Below are 16,662 nucleotides of genomic sequence, written 5' to 3' on the forward strand. Positions count from 1 at the left end.
TTCTACTATTTACATTTTAATCTTCCTATTTCCATATCTAACAGATGGACTGTTTAATAATCGAGTTAACCTCTGAAATTGAGTTGTGACAGTAGATTTTGGTTTCAGGAAGCAAAAGATCCTCTAGTCAAAGCTGTCTTAGATGGACGTCAGCTAGCTTTGAAGGTAATTCTTGTAGAGTTAGTGAATGTCTAATTTTTTAAGTGTGATCTGCTCTCACTTTTTCTTGGCAGATATATGACTTTGGTTCTCTGTGTTCTAGGTACTACAACTGCCTTAGAACTAAAAAGAATTTAGTCTGGTCAATTGAGCTACTGATGCCTTGTGGTTTTGCAGATTAGTGCAAATTCAGTATATGGGTTTACTGGAGCTACTGTCGGTCAATTACCATGTTTAGAAATATCTTCAAGTGTTACTAGCTATGGTAATGCAATAATTAGTAGCAATTTTATTGCATGACACTGAACAATTGAAACTTTGTTGTATAGAAAGCTAAGTCAACTACTTGTTTCCTGAATGTGCTTCATCTTCCTAGGTCGACAGATGATTGAGAAGACAAAAAAGCTTGTGGAGGACAAGTTCACAGTACTTAAGGGGTATGAACACAATGCTGAGGTACATTATCTATTGTTATTCCTTAGATTCCAAATCGTACATGCTAAAGAATTCCTATCAATATCTTGTAAGCATTTTTAGAGTGTCCCACATTGGTTTGAGATATCGATGCTGTCTCCCTATGTAGTCTTCTTGGTCAATCCTCACATCATGGTCTAGCTTTTGGGGTTGAGTTAACTCCATCACCCGTAGAGCATACCACTATGGTCTCAACTTTCAAGCATTATCGAGTTTAAAGAAAACCTAAGAAGTGCAAAATCACTACAGTGAGTGAGGTGGATAACATCAGACAGTTGATAGAGGGTTCTCAGTTGTAAGGTCAGGATCGTAGCTACTTAACTGGGACCATCTTTGGTGCAACTCACAAGGACTATGCAGTATGAAACCCAGTATTGTGGGTTAAAAAGAGCCAAAAGGCTGACAAAAGAGATCATTAAGGGGAAAAGAGACACTGATCAGGAATATTTTGTTTAGCATTTGGCTTATAATTGGTTCCTAATGCTTGTATGGGTGTCTGGCAGAGAGGTTGGAGAAATCACAAAGAAACTTTCTATGCAAGCAAGTCGGGAGGTGAAAAATTTACCATCTGATTAAGGTATGAGAAATCTGAGGGTGTTTAATAGAGCTTTACTATGGAATGGATGCGGAGAACTAAAATTAGAGATCATGTGGTTTTAGAGAAATTTTGTTGTTACCAATTAAAAAAAAAGATTGTTTTGTTGACAAGGATGAAGCTAGAGAAAGGGGAAGGGGGGGGGAACCAATGAGATCCCATTTGCTGTATGAAGTTGTTCTTTTTGAAAGGAATAATGAAAGAATGGAAGTATTTTCCGAGGAATATCATATTTTTAAAATGCAATGGAACTAGAATCAACTTTTTTAGAACAGAACTGGCGCGTGATGCCCCATTACGTAATGTGTTTCCAGCCAGTTAATATCTCTTGCTAGCAGATAGCTCTATTAGTAAGGAACATGGAGGAGGAACCATGAGACCTAAATTTTTGGAGAAGCTTGCAAACTGGGAAATATTAGGGCTTAATAGCTAGCTTGGATTACTATATAAGCAAAAAGTGTTGCTTATGGCCAGAAATAATAAGAAATGGGAATAATAGAGGAGTGGCATGTTGTCACCGAGTCATTTATGACAAATTGCTAACAAGGGTAAAAAGAGATTTCCTCACTCATCGATATATTTTCGAGAGCACCTAGTAATGTTGCTTTTCACATGGACAGTAGCATGGAAGCCATGGTTAATCTAACAAGGAAACTATACATCATCTGGTGCTTCATGTGCAAGTGGGAAAAATGTCAAAGCATTTGATACTTCATTGCCTGATTGCATATGGATTATGGTGTACGGTGTGGGACATGTTTGGAGTTGAATGATGATGTCAAGAAATATTACATGTATGCTGCTAGGGTGGAAATTCTGAAGGAAGAGGCAGAGAAGAAGAGCGAGGAATTAGCTGTATTGGCTCTTGTGGGGACAGTATGGAGAGGATAGAAGGGTGTTCGAGTGAATAGAAAATACCCATTAAGGACTTCTAGAACATTTTCGTTTTCTTGCATATTCTTGGAACACATGATATCCTTGTCATTGTTGACTACTTATGTTCATTATAAAAAGCATGTGTGATAAAACTCTATACATGGCATACATCTTGTATGTCAGGATTTCCTTTACAGCAACAGTTATTAACTTTATCAAAAAATTGTTTCTCTTATTGTGATTGTTTCATGATATCAGGTTATATATGGAGATACAGATTCGGTGATGGTGCAGTTTGGTGTGCCTACTGTGGAAGAGGCTATGAAATTGGGTAGAGAAGCTGCTGACTACATTAGCGAGACATTTATCAAAGTGTGTCCCAACCTTCTCTTTTATTTTCGTATATTTGGGGTTCTTTTTCTTCTACATGAATTCAGTGGACAATCCTCTTTTAGAAATTGATGAGAACACGATTGCCTTTTTCTGCTGAATATCTGTCATCGATCAATTAAATGATATTCCATTGCAGGTATGGTTTTTGAAACACGGGGGACTGGCCATGTTTTACCTTTGGAGCTTTTCTAAATCAGTAGATTTAGTTGTATTTAATCACTTTTTTTATCAGTAGTATCTAAACACTTTTCGAGATAAGTAACCTCAGTGCTATTTCTTGTTCTTCTTTGGCTATCATTTTGTCTTGCAATAAGTCTGAGTCTGCTTTAACAGTAATACATGCCACTAGTGTGTTATCTATGAAGTCTTTGTACTCTTTATTCAGCTTGTCATTTATTGCTCTCTGATAATGCCCAGTAGGTGGTTCTGTAGTTTCTCATGGTTATATCATATTTTTAATTAGGGTATATCATGAAGAGGAATAACTGAAAAAGCATCAGAAACCAGAAAACTTTATGTTCTCAATCAGTATAACTTCTTTCTGATTTGTAGTACAACTATAACTTCTTTTTCAACTTGATGCAATTAAAATATCGTGGCTTATGGTATTCTAGTGTGGAAGCTTGTTAACTTGTGAGATTCCTTGCCACGTTTATTGCTAAAATAGATTTCGAAAATGTTACAATATTGAGATTTGTTCTCATCAGTGGACTGATGTTATTTTAATCTCATCTTCTGTCAAATTTCTTCTTTCTTCATTTCACCCTTCTGTCCTGTGGTGGCATATTGATTTCAGCCAATAAGACTTGAATTTGAGAAGATATATTATCCATATCTGCTGATTAGCAAGAAGAGATATGCTGGCCTTCTATGGACAAATCCAGACAAACATGACAAAATGGACGCTAAAGGTGAGCTGGTCACTACCTAGCCTTTTTCATCGTCGGCATATCCTTGAAACTTCTCTCACCCTCCAACAGCAACCTTCATTCGTTACGTTATCCTTGAAAATAGCAAACAAAATGTGTTACCTATAATTTAATTATTGTTACTCTATTTCTTCATTCATTATGTGCATATTGTGATGATGAATTGTTACAGTTTTACCAATTTTCAACAGGGATTGAAACTGTTAGGAGGGATAATTGTCTCTTGGTCAAGAACCTTGTAACCGAGTGCCTTCATAAAATACTAATGGACAGAGATGTTCCTGGTGCTGTTCAATATGTCAAGAATACTATCTCAGATCTTCTCATGAACCGCATGGATTTATCTCTTTTGGTTATTACTAAGGTGAGAATACACTTAAATAAGGTGAACATGGGGCTTTTGCTTCTTGCAACTTGTTTGAATATTTCAGAATTGTTAGTTTAGCATTTTCTAACTACTTAAGTTCAATAGGGTCTGACAAAAACGGGAGATGATTATGAAGTAAAGGCAGCACATGTTGAACTTGCAGAGCGAATGCGCAAGGTTGGTAAAACTTTATTTATTTGTGTATTTCTTAAAAGGTTAGTGGAAATTATTATCATTCTATTCTTGGTTTAATATCTTCAAGAGGGTTCAGTTACTTGTGTCCTTTGTCTGTAAAGATTGATCTCTAGCATCTTGCTCAAAAGTATTTGCTGGTTGAAATTTATTCAACTTAAGCCGTTAAGTTCCGCTTTTAAATTGCATTCTCATTATGTTTGGCATTTGTTCCTTATTTCTGGTGGCAAGGCTGTTCTCATCCAAAACTTATGTGGTTTTAATACTCATAATTCTAGATAAGCCTTAGATCAGAGATCATTATATTTATGTTGTCTTGTTGTAAGTAGCTCAACTTTTGTGAAATTCTGTGGGTTTTTGTGCCAATTATTCCGGTACTTCTCGAATTTGCTGTTAATCATACAAACTAGCTGCCAACTGCTTTGTATTTCTCAAGTTTGTAAAAGATAATGCAAAAGTTTCAAACTGTTCATTAGTTATTTAACCAAATTCTCCAGTCCTATTTATATGACTAATTCTGGTCACTTCAGCATGAAAAAGGATCAGTTGTAATATTCATCTGTACGAGCTTCAAAAGTTCTCTCAGTTCTTCTGCTTAGTCTACCTTATGATGCATTTAGGCATTTAGCCCCCCCTAATCAGCATCCAACCTCTAATACGATCGAGTAAATTCAGCATCAGCTGTTCATCCTTTGGACTTATATGTTTAATGTACAGCTAACATTCAACTTTTTGTGCTTTTCTGCAATTTTTTGCAACCTAACCTGTTTGAACTGAGTGTGATTGTGAAAAGAAGTGAGCACATTTTTACCTTTCTGATGAACACTGCCAATAAAGTTATCCTACTTTAGGAGACAAATCTAAAATGATATTGTGATGTTATCTTGTAGCATCTGATACGGTTGGCGCAACTAATGTGCTGAACAACACTATATTGGGTATAACAACTTCGGGATTGTTCTCGTTCCTGTTCCTCTTCTACACTGCTTAAAAATTTGTTGGAACATTAATAGCTCCAACATTTTCTTTACTGCATGAGCTATGTTCAGTGGCCGATCCAGGATTTTTAGCAAGGAGTTTTAAGATTTGAAGAAATATTTTTTATTCGGCGACATTTATAGATAATGGGGTTTACATAAAAAATATTAAAGTAAAATACAAAATGAACTATTGTTTAAAATTAAATTAATAATATGTTAGATCAAACTAATACATTGCTACGTTGTTTTGAAGTAACTTTTCTTTTTTAATTTAAAAAGCTAACGCGAAATGCAAATATCACAAAATAATTTTAAAAAGGCCAACTAAGGATGTTTACAAAAAATTTAACAATATACTCCATTTAGGAAGATGTTCAGTTACAAAACTTGGCTAAAACACACCAAATGTACATATCGCTAATATACATATTTTAAATATTCTAACAATAGTACCTAAAAGAAAAAGAAGAAGAAAGAAGTCGAAGAACGGTAAAAGAAACGTGAGGCTTGAGTAAAAATAAGTGAAGTTGGGGGGGGGGTGTTAATGTTGAAAAATGAAGCAAATTGTGAGAATGCACAGGGAGAAAAATATTATTAATTAGTATTCTATGTTACGATAAGCCTTATTTGTATGTATACATAACACATAACCTATTCCTATTACATAAGAGACCTTATTCTAACACTCCCCTCAAGCTGGTGCATATAAATCATATGTACCGAGCTTGTTACATATGTAGTTAATACGAGGACCAATGAGGGACTTGGTGAAAATATCTGCAAGCTGATCATTCGATTTCACAAATTTTATAGCAGTATCTCCCGAGAGTATCTTTTCTCTAACAAAGTGACAGTCAATCTCAATGTGTTTAGTTCTCTCATGGAACACAGGATTTGATGCAATATGAAGAGCAGCTTGATTATCACACACAAGTCCCATCTGACTAATCTCACCAAATTTCAACTCTTTGAGCAACTGTTTGATCCCAATTAGCTCACATGTCGCCATAGCCATTGCTCGATATTCTGCTTCTGCACTAGACCGGGCAACCACATTCTGTTTCTTGCTCTTCCAAGACACCAAATTTCATCCTACTAAGACTCAATATCCAGACGTAGAACGTCTATCAGAAGGTGATCTTGCCCAATCAGCATCTGAGTATCCAATGATCTGCTCATGGCCTCGATCCTCAAACAATAAACCTTTGCCTGGAGCTGATTTTATATATCGAAGAATGCGGATAACTGCATCCCAATGACTATCACAAGGAGAATCCATAAACTGACTCACAACACTCACAGGAAAGGAAATGTCAGGTCTAGTCACTGTGAGGTAATTTAATTTACTAACCAACAGCCTATATCTTGCAGGATCGCTAAGAGGCTTCCCCTGTCCTGGCAAAAGTTTAGAATTCGAATCCATCAGAGCGTCAACAGGTCTAAAACCTGTCATTCCTGTCTCCTCAAAAATATCTAAGGCATACTTCCGTTCTGAGATCACAATACCTGAGCTAGACTGAGCGACCTTAATACCCAGAAAATACTTTAATCTGCCCAGATCCTTAGTCTGAAAGTGCTGAAAGAAATGTTGCTTCAACTTACTAATATCATCCTAATCATTGCCGGTAATAACAATATCGTCAACATAAACGACCAGATAAATACAGAGATTTGAAGCAGAATGCCGATAAAACACAGAGTGATCAGCTTCTCTACGAGTCATGCCAAAATCCTGAATAACTGTGCTGAACTTACCAAACCAGGCTCGAAGAGATTGCTTTAGACCATAGAGGGACTGGCGCAACCGGCAACAATGACACTAGACTTCCCCTGAGCAACAAAACCAGGTGGTTGCTCCATATAAACCTCATCCTCAAGATCACCGTGAAGAAAGGCATTCTTAATGTCCAACTGATAGAGAGGCCAATGACGAACAACAACCATGGATAGAAAAAGGCGGACTGATGCTATTTTAGCCACGGGAGAGAAAGTATCACTGTAATCGAGTCCAAATAACTGAGTATACCCTTTGGCAACAAGACAAGCCTTAAGTCGATCAACCTGGCCATCTGGACCAACTTTGACTACATATACCCAACGACAACCAATAGTCGATTTACCCGAAGGAAGAGGAATAAGCTCCCAAGTACCACTCGTGTGTAAAGCAGACATCTCGTCAATCATAGCCTGTTGCCACCCGGGATGAGATAGTGCTTCACCTGTTAGAATAGTTATGTGAATATATGTAATAAGTCTTAGTCCCTTATATAATAGGAGTAGGTTATGAACAAAAATACGTGCTCCCAAAGACACGGGGCGGAGGGGAGAACAAAACTAAGTGGGGAAATAGGACAGAGAATGGAACTTGATTCTGGATAGCTGAAAATGACATACGATTAATAAGATAGCAAGATGTAAGAATTGCATCCCCAAAAAACGCAACGGAACATGAGATTGTATGAGTAGGGTACGAGCAGTTTCAATAAGATGTCTATTCTTTCTTTTAGCTACCCCTTTTTGTTGGGATGTGTACGGACAAGATGTTTGATGAATAATTCTATGAGAGTTCATAAACTGCTGAAATGGGGAAGATAAATACTCTAGGGCATTATCACTACGAAATGTGCGGATGGAAACCCCAAATTGATTTTAAATTTCAGCGTGGAAGGTCTGGAAAATAGAAAACAACTCAGATCGATTTTTCATCAAAAATATCCAAGTGCACCTGGAATAATCATCAATGAAACTAGGGGTAGCAAAATGGTTCAAAGAAAACAGTTAACCACCCATATTATCCACTAAAAATGGGTTGGATAATGAACTTTTTAAAAACGGGTCAAATATGGATAAAAATCATATTATCCGTTTAGAAAATAGATAACCAATGAGTAACCAATGGATAACCAATGGGTCTAATTTTTACATTTGTAAAGCCTCAAATTAGGGGTTCCTCAAGTTAGAGAGACTAAGAATTCTCCCAAAAGTGATCATATACAAGAAGTCGTGGATAATATGGGTAACCCATATTATCTGTCGGTTAACCTGTTTTTTATCCGTATTAAATATGGGTCGGGTCGGATAATTGATCCGTTTTTTCATTACCCGTTTTCAACCCGAACCAAATTCGACCCGACCCACCCATTTGCCACTCCTAAATGAAACTGACAAAGTAGCGGAATCCCAAGGTAGAGCTGGCCCGACTAGGACCCCAAACATCTGAATGGACTAAAGTAAAAGGTGACTCTGCTCTATTATCAAGGCGCCGGGGGAAATGGAAGCGGGTATGCTTACTGAGCTGATATGACTCACACTCTAGAGTGGACAAATGAGATAAGCCAGGTACCATTTTCTGAAGTTTTGACAAACTGGGATGCCCCAAATCTGGTGAATCAGTAACAAGACAAGTTATTGAAGGAAGACAAGATGTGAGTCCATGTGATTTTGTAAGAATAAGGTAATAAAGTCCATCTGATTCATGTCCGATACCACCAATGATCCGCCCCGTGCTGCATTCCTGTATAAAACAAGGTCATCAAGAAATAAAACAACACATTTAAGTGATTTGGCTAAGCGACTAACGGCTGTGAGATTAAAAGGACTACCAGGAACATAAAAATTGAATCTAAAGGTAAGGAAGGAAGTGGACTTTCTTGACCTATTGCTGTTGCCATGGTTTGAGACCCATTGACCATTGTGACTATTGGAAGAGATTGAGAATATGAAATACTAGTGAAAAAGATTTGTTACCAGAAATATGATAATATGCACCCGAATCAATGACCCAAGAGCCGGAAGAAGAAGATGATTGAGAGACACAAGTCACGCTATTACCTGTTTGAGCTACAGAAGCTATCTCAGAAGGTATCTGCTTACGTGCTTTATATTGAAGGAACTCGATATAATCTGATAAAGATACCATATGAACATTCGAAGTATAGGATCAAACAGTATTTGAGCCAAAAACATCAGATCTGAGTGACATTATAATGAACTTAAGAGAGATCAAAGCCAAATATCTGATGAAGATTACCATTAGTGATGGGATACCCTCAAATCAAGCAATTAGAAATTGGGACCAAACTATTATAATAATTGGACACTGCTGTACTTCTCAGATCATCGTCGAAAGCAAATTGAAGTCAACAAAGTAGTGGAAATTAAATGACTGAGATCGGAATCAACAGGTGACCTTTGTATGTGAACAAGGTGGCCGGAAAAGTGAGCAAAACAGTGACAGACCACTGCTCTCGCCGGAAAAACCACTGCTCTTGCGGGAAAACACTTTTCTGGTAACTGAGAAACCACAAAATCTCGAAAGGTCTAGTCGGAAAAGGCAGGCGACCTGCCCAGAAGAAAAATCAGACTTGAAAGATGCCGGAAAAAGACCTCACGCGCGACTCTCACCGGAACCCTAACTGCGGGGGGTGCATGACGGCGCGTGTGACGTTATCTGCTGGAGATCTTCACCGGGGTTTGGTCGTCGCTGACGACTGATTTATTCCCGGATGTTGTTGGAATGATACACAACGATAATTATCTCACCAATGCTCTGATACCATATGAGAATGCATGGGAGAAAAATATTGTTGATTAATATTCTATGTTACAGTGAGCCCTATATATATGTATACATAACACATAACCTACTCCTATTACATAAGAGACTAGGACTAATTACATATATTCACATAACTATTCTAACACAAATGTTAAAAAGCAACAAAGACTCTGTGTGTCCCTTGATGAAATTATGACAAAAATGGTAAAACAACTCTATGTAAATGGAAAAAAATGTGCATAGAGGAAGGCAAGAATCGAACACTTGACAATTCACTTATCTTTAACCCCCTTCCCCGTTGTACCGGCGTTTTTTCTTGGATCAAGAGTGTTCAAACTAACGTATATGTTGAATAATAGTGTTATTTTGTGAAATTTCACATAGAAAATTAGTGAAGTATTCCGCGAAGGGGATTCGGTTGAACATCCTTCCTTGTTACCATGTAGATACGCCTATGGCTATGTTAGCGCATACCCTTGTCCCTGATTTTATACGAGTGTCAAAGAAATTTATGATGTCATGGGCCACTAAACTCATTGTCTAAGGTCTTGGTTTGGATGGCCAGTTCTTTCATATGGTATTAGAATCAAACTTTGGTAAGCCTGGTTTCATAACCCTTTCTCGCTAATATTGTATCTCTTCGGACTTCTCTTTCTCTCTATTCAGCCCATGAATCACTAACTTTTGTTCATGTCCATTCCATAGCCTATCGAACCTACTCAGTCTCTCTACTCCAAACCCATTTCTTAGCCTATTGTCTCTTCCTTGGCTTCAGGCTCACACTTCTACCTGCTCTGCTACTACTTCAGGTCCATTCTTCAGTCTTCTTAAAGAAAAAAGAAGAATGTTTTTGAAAATCCAAGTGTAAACTCTAGAACCGAGTTACACTTGCAGGAGGGAGTTAAGCATACACTTGTCCTTTATTGGTTGTATAAGAGTTTCTAAAGGGATTTATAATGTCATGGGTCAGTCCACTCATTGCCTTAAGGTTTTGGGTTAGATGCTCAGATTCTTTCCCAACCTAAGATAGAAATATAGCCCGTCACAGGAGTCAAGTTTCTCTTAGACAATTTGCTCTATTTCAATTTGAAAATCATAAATCTTTACATTATAGTTCTTCTGTATATATAGTTAAAACAGACTCTTTGGCTGAGAAAGATACTTGCAAGTATTTTCAGGAAAGGGGCTCAACTCTTGAACCTATTAAATATAAGGGTGTGATTTCTCTTTTCAGAGATTTCAAACTTTCTTCCAAAATCGAGCCTTCATTGCTTTCAAACCTATATGCACTTATAATCTTTTATTGAAGCAAAACTAGGAGTAATTATCACTTTTTTGTTTGTTTATTTCTTTTATCTATTTGTAGGTTGGACCATTACATCCCTGCAGTCTAGTTATTTAAAGCCGGAGTGCTGATTTAATTGTCAACCTATTCTATGCTCTTATTGCCAAAAAAAATAATAGCTTTCAGCTATCCTCCTTCTGAATACGTTTAAATGGCAGAAGATCTGCCCACTGAACTATTCTGGAACTTGCAGAAACCACATTTCTAGGATTCTTATGCTTTTCGTGCACCATAAAAATGAAATTGATGAAAAACTTTTTTTTTGACGTAGCGAGATGCTGCTACTGCTCCTCATATTGGTGATAGAGTACCTTACGTCATCATTAAAGCTGCAAAAGGTTCCAAGGTAATCGTCCCACTGATTTAATATGTGATAACAAGCTCCATTTTGTGAATGTGTCAAATCATGGTTATGTTATGACAAGCAGGCATATGAAAAGTCAGAGGACCCTATTTACGTATTAGAGAACAACATACCTATAGATCCTCATTACTATCTTGAAAATCAAATTAGTAAGGTCAGTATGGCTAGATTTGTCTTTAACTTAACAAATTCATTCTATCTGCTTTTAACAAATATATTTTATATCAGCCCCTTCTGAGGATTTTTGAGCCAATACTGAAGAATGCAAGTAAAGAGCTTCTTCAAGGAAGTCACACAAGATCGATCTCAATATCGACCCCTTCAAACAGTGGTATTATGAAATTTGCTAAGAAGCAACTCACTTGCATTGGATGCAAAGCATTAATCAGGTGCACTTTTTCTTTCTTGTCCCTTTAGATTTGTTGGAATATAAAGCAAGATATAAGCAAAGGAATAAAGGAGATATGAATATTCTGCTCATAATTTTATTCAATAATCAAAGCCATATTTATACAAGAATTTATAACTGAAAAGCTCTAAAGAAAAGCAGAAAAATCAGCAGCAGATTATCCCTAACAGCTATATCCTAACAAATAGCAACAGAAAGATAAGATTTTGCTAACAGTTACAAGGCTTATTTATCTCAACAACTTCCTTGCTTTGAGCAGATTTTGAATTTCAGCAGTTATCCAAAATTTCCAGCTGTTGTGGCAGTAATTTCAACACTCCTCCTTGACTCAAGAGCAGCAACACCAAGTTTTGCAATATACTAAAGCTACCTCTCCATTCTTCTGCACTTCTCTTAAGAAATAAAGCTTGATCTTGAAATGTTTTGTCTTCCCATGGAACACAGGATTATTTGCAATAGAAATTGCAGCTTGATTATCAACAAAGATTCCAGTGCTTTTCTTTTGCTCCATGTACAAATCTGCCAGCAGTTTCCTAACCCAAAGAGCTTGATTCACAGCTGATGCAAACATACTCTGCTTCAGCTGTAGATTGAGCAACTACATCTTGCTTCTTTGAACACCAAGAGAATGCACCAGAACCAAAACTGAAACAATAACCTGAAGTGCTTCTCATATCATCTAAGCAGCCCGCCCAATCTCTATCAGAATATCCATGAAACTGAAAGTCTAAGGCTCTTTTGAACATGATGCCAAAATTAACAGTACCTTTGACATATCTAATAATACGTTTAGCTGCTTGAAAATGAATTTCACTGGCACAGTGCATATACCTCGAAAGTAAACTCACAGAATGAACAATATCTGACCTTGTTGCAGTCAAGTACATCAGGCAACCTATCAAGCTCCTGTAAGGTCCTTCATCAATCTTTTCAGCTCCATCTTCTTTGCAAAACTTCTCCTTTTGATTCATAGGAGTTGTCATAGGCTTGCAATCCTCCATTTTGAACTTTTTCAGTATTTCTTTGGCATATTTCTGCTGGCATATAAAAATCTCATTTTGTTTTTGCTGAACTTCCATCCCAAGGAAGTAGAACATCTCACCAAGGTCTGTCATCTCAAAGACCTCCTTCATTTCAGTCTTAAACTGACTGATTAAGTCTGAACTGCTACCTGTAACTAATAAATCATCAACATATAGAGAGATAATAGTTAAATATGTTTCTTCCTTCCGGATATACAGTGTGGACTCACTCAAACTTTTCTGAAAGCCTAAACTGAGAAGATGAGCATCAATCCTACTATACCAAGCTCTAGGAGCTTGCTTTAACCCATATAACGCCTTCTTTAATAGATATACCTTGTCTTCTTTACCTTTCACAGAAAAACCTTCAGGTTGTTCTACAAAGATTTCTTCTTCAAGGTGACCATTGAGGAAAGCAGATTTCACATCAAGTTGGTGGATCTTCCATCCATGTTGAGCTGATAAAGCTAGTAGCATTCTCACTGTATCCAAGCGAGCAACAGGAGCGAAAGTTTCTGAAAAATCCACTCCAAACATTTGCGCATACCCTTTCACAACTAGTCTGGCTTTGTATTTGTTTACGGAACCATCAGGGTTGAGCTTGGTTCTATAAACCCACTTGACTCCAATAGCTTTCTTGTGTGATGGTCTATCAACTAGCTCCCATGTGTTGTTCTTTTCTATCATTTTCAGCTCCTCCTGCATTGCAGCCCTCCATTTCTCATCTTTGGCAGCTTCTGGAAATCCTACAGGTTCTAAAATAGCAACATTACACCTTTGATATATATCAGAAAGTGGTCTTGTGCCTCGGACAGGTACATCATCAACATCTTCATCTAGACACTCTAGATTTTTCTGTTTTTCACCATCTTTCCAGTTCCAGGTGTCATTCTCCAAGAACTTGACATCCCTGCTAACAACAACTTTGTCATTTTGAGGTTGATAGATCCTGTAAGCTTTTGAGATATTGCTTTGTCCTACAAAAATTCCAGGTTCAGCCTTCTTATCTAGCTTATCTCTTTTCACCTGAGGTACATAAGAGAAAGAAAGACAACCAAAAACTTTCAGATTTGTTAGCATAGGTTTGTAAACAAACCAAGCCTCAAAGGGAGTCTTCTTCTGCAAAGCTTTGGTTGGCAATCTGTTTAGCAAAAATACTGCAGTATTTGCAGCTTCTGCCCAAAATTGCTTAGGTAACCCTTTTTCATGGAGTAAACACCTTGTCATTTCCATTAAGGTCCTATTTTTCCTCTCTACTACTCCATTTTATTGATGAGTGTATGGTGCCGTTAGCTGATGCTCAATTCCCGCTTCATCACAAAACTGGTTAAACTTTTCTGAAGTATGCTCAGTTCCATTATCTGTTCTTCCCATCTGAATTTTGCAGCCACTCTGATTTTCCACCAAAGCCTTATATTTCCAAAATACACCAGCAACCTCAGATTTAAAATTCAAAAAATAAATCCAACAATATCTGGTGCAATCATCAATAAAGCAAGATATAAGCAAAGGAATAAAGGAGATATGAATATTCTGCTCATAATTTTATTCAATAATCAAAGCCATATTTATACAAGAATTTATAACTGAAAAGCTCTAAAGCAAAGCAGAAAAATCAGCAGCAGATTATCCCTAACAGCTATATCCTAACAAATAGCAACAGAAAGATAAGATTCTGCTAACAGTTGCAAGGCTTATTTATCTCAACAACTTCCTTGCTTTGAGCAGATTTTGAACTTCAGCAGTTATCCAAAATTTCCAGCCGTTGAGGCAGTAATTTCAACAAGATTTTACAAGAGAAGTTTCTGTTTTATATCTAAGGGAAATGATGCCTTCCTCTCAACATTCTCCTTGACTTGTGAGTTACAGACATAGTATTTCGAATCATTGCTAAAAGCATCTGCCTAATTGTGGTCCTTCTCCAATCTGTAGATCTAAAATTTGCTCAATTACTAATTTTAAGTTCCCTTTGTAAGTAAGATATCCTGGAAGAGGCAGTATAGCAGCCATTCCTTGCCGAATTTCATGCTTTACTGGTGACATGAGTAGGTGGGAGTGTTGAGACTACCTTACAGTTATGAAATGATCATTTATATATAAAATGGAGTTTTGTATTTCTCTGGCAAAAAAGTTGTAAGGTGAAATAGGACCAAGTGGATCATAGCATTGTGAAGGCTCTTAGAGGCTTGCAGACAATTTTGTTTTTATCACTTAAACACCGCCCCCCGTCCTTCTCTCGAGATCGATCGATCGAGAGAGCCAGCTGAGCGGATGTGTTGCTTGCTTATTTCTGGGAAAAGCTATAGTAAATGTTGCAGAATAGTTTATTAACTTCTCTGCTCCTTCATCCAGTGGTTCTGATAGAACTCTGTGCAATCACTGCAAAGGAAGAGAAGCTGAACTTTATTGCAGATCCGTAACTAATGGTACATCCCCATTGCTAATACCTTTTTATTTTTTGCTCATTTCCCAAAAAGATGTGGTATTTTTATTCAGATTTCACAGAGAGCTATGAACTTCTTTATCATTGCTTGATAACTGTGTACAACTCTATGCAGTGGCTGAACTAGAGAAGCTTTTTGGGAGGCTATGGACACAATGCCAAGAATGCCAAGGCTCTCTTCATCAGGATGTCCTATGCACTAGGTTCGTATAGCTCTCTACTTTATTGTGATGTGTGGTTTTTTTTTTATATCGTTTCAGATTTAATTTCAATCCATGCCCTAAAGATTTGCATTTTTATTTTGGACAATAATGGACTCTTGCCATTGCTGGTTATTCCTCTCATTGCTTCTATCCCCCTTCATTCTTCTAATGATCCTGATTTTGACCAGTCGGGACTGCCCAATATTTTATCGGAGGAAGAAGGCCCAGAAAGACATGGCTGAAGCCAAACTTCAATTGGATCGGTGGAACTTTTAAACTTCAATGCGGGAATCTTCATTGCTGCAAGTTCAACCTGTCATTTAACAAAGTATCATAATTTTCTCATTCTCTCATTTTCTGGTGTGGAGAGTAGCAGAAAGTTCGAAATGATTTGAATAGCTGAGACTATTACGTACTCTGGAGATATAGCAAATGCTTCGAAAGGATGTGTCATGGTCGTTCAGGAGCTGTTTTGCTGAAGTATGAACGTATTTAGAGTCAATATGAGGCTTCCTCAAATCTAAGAACTGCTATTATACACGAAAATTGTCAGGCTGGAGGAGTTTAAACTTCAAATCGTTTCAAGGATGGGATTCAGACAAACTTTTGTAGCTCCCAGCAACTGGCTAGTGTAAAATTTTAGTATTGATTTAGAGGTGTTCATGAGATTAGATGACTGGAGAAATTGAGATTTTAGATTATGTTATCTGTACAGGTGTTTCTGTAGGTATGTACAAGTGTTTTGGAGTTGCCATTTACTAGTAACAGTTCACTGCAAGTGCAACACTAAAATTCTTGGCATAGTAAGCATGACGTAATGTAAGCCAAGGTTCCAAAAATAGATGTTGCAATCAGCCTTGTTTGATCTCTCGCTGCATACCTTCTTCTTGTGCCAAGTGTTCCTTTTTTTCTTATTTAACATCACATTTTGCTTTGAATTTGATCCCTTCACACTTTATAGCTATTCAGAATGTTACAGTCATGTCTAGTGGTGGCAAAATGGTTAAAAGAAAACAGTTATCCACCCATATTATTCATTAAAAATGGGTTGGATAATGAACTTTTTAAAAACGGTCAAATATGAATAAGAACCATATTTTATCCACTTAGAAAATGGATAACTAATAGATAACTAATGGCTACCTAATGTGTTTAACTATTACATTTGATAAACCTCGACTTATTATCTGCCGGTATCACGTTTTATATCCGTACTAAATATGGGTCAAGTCGAATAATTTATCCGCTTTTGCATTACCCATTTTGACTCGCCCATATCCGACCCGACCTGCTAGTTTGCCACCCATAGTCATGTCTAATGATAACGCTACCTCACCCTTTTAGATCTCAATT

At 37.2% G+C, this 16,662-nt stretch overlaps 1 protein-coding gene across 1 annotated transcript in view; it reads left to right on the top strand.

Annotated features, from left to right (window-relative positions):
- LOC107812440 (DNA polymerase delta catalytic subunit) overlaps positions 1 to 16,202 on the top strand; it is a 41,452-nt gene extending 25,250 nt beyond the window's left edge. Inside the window, exons 18-30 of the mRNA XM_075253968.1 lie at positions 109 to 165; positions 337 to 424; positions 536 to 615; positions 2,363 to 2,476; positions 3,294 to 3,408; positions 3,618 to 3,790; positions 3,899 to 3,970; positions 11,140 to 11,214; positions 11,297 to 11,386; positions 11,461 to 11,621; positions 15,016 to 15,089; positions 15,222 to 15,309; positions 15,498 to 16,202. Coding sequence (XP_075110069.1) covers positions 109 to 165; positions 337 to 424; positions 536 to 615; positions 2,363 to 2,476; positions 3,294 to 3,408; positions 3,618 to 3,790; positions 3,899 to 3,970; positions 11,140 to 11,214; positions 11,297 to 11,386; positions 11,461 to 11,621; positions 15,016 to 15,089; positions 15,222 to 15,309; positions 15,498 to 15,585 — 1,275 coding nt within the window. The 3' untranslated portion in view covers positions 15,586 to 16,202. The remainder of the gene's footprint in view (positions 1 to 108; positions 166 to 336; positions 425 to 535; positions 616 to 2,362; positions 2,477 to 3,293; positions 3,409 to 3,617; positions 3,791 to 3,898; positions 3,971 to 11,139; positions 11,215 to 11,296; positions 11,387 to 11,460; positions 11,622 to 15,015; positions 15,090 to 15,221; positions 15,310 to 15,497) is intronic.
- The last annotated feature ends 460 nt before the right edge of the window (positions 16,203 to 16,662 follow it).

Source organism: Nicotiana tabacum, chromosome 5, assembly GCF_000715075.1.
Source record: "Nicotiana tabacum cultivar K326 chromosome 5, ASM71507v2, whole genome shotgun sequence".
In the NCBI taxonomy this organism is placed as follows: domain Eukaryota; kingdom Viridiplantae; phylum Streptophyta; class Magnoliopsida; order Solanales; family Solanaceae; genus Nicotiana; species Nicotiana tabacum.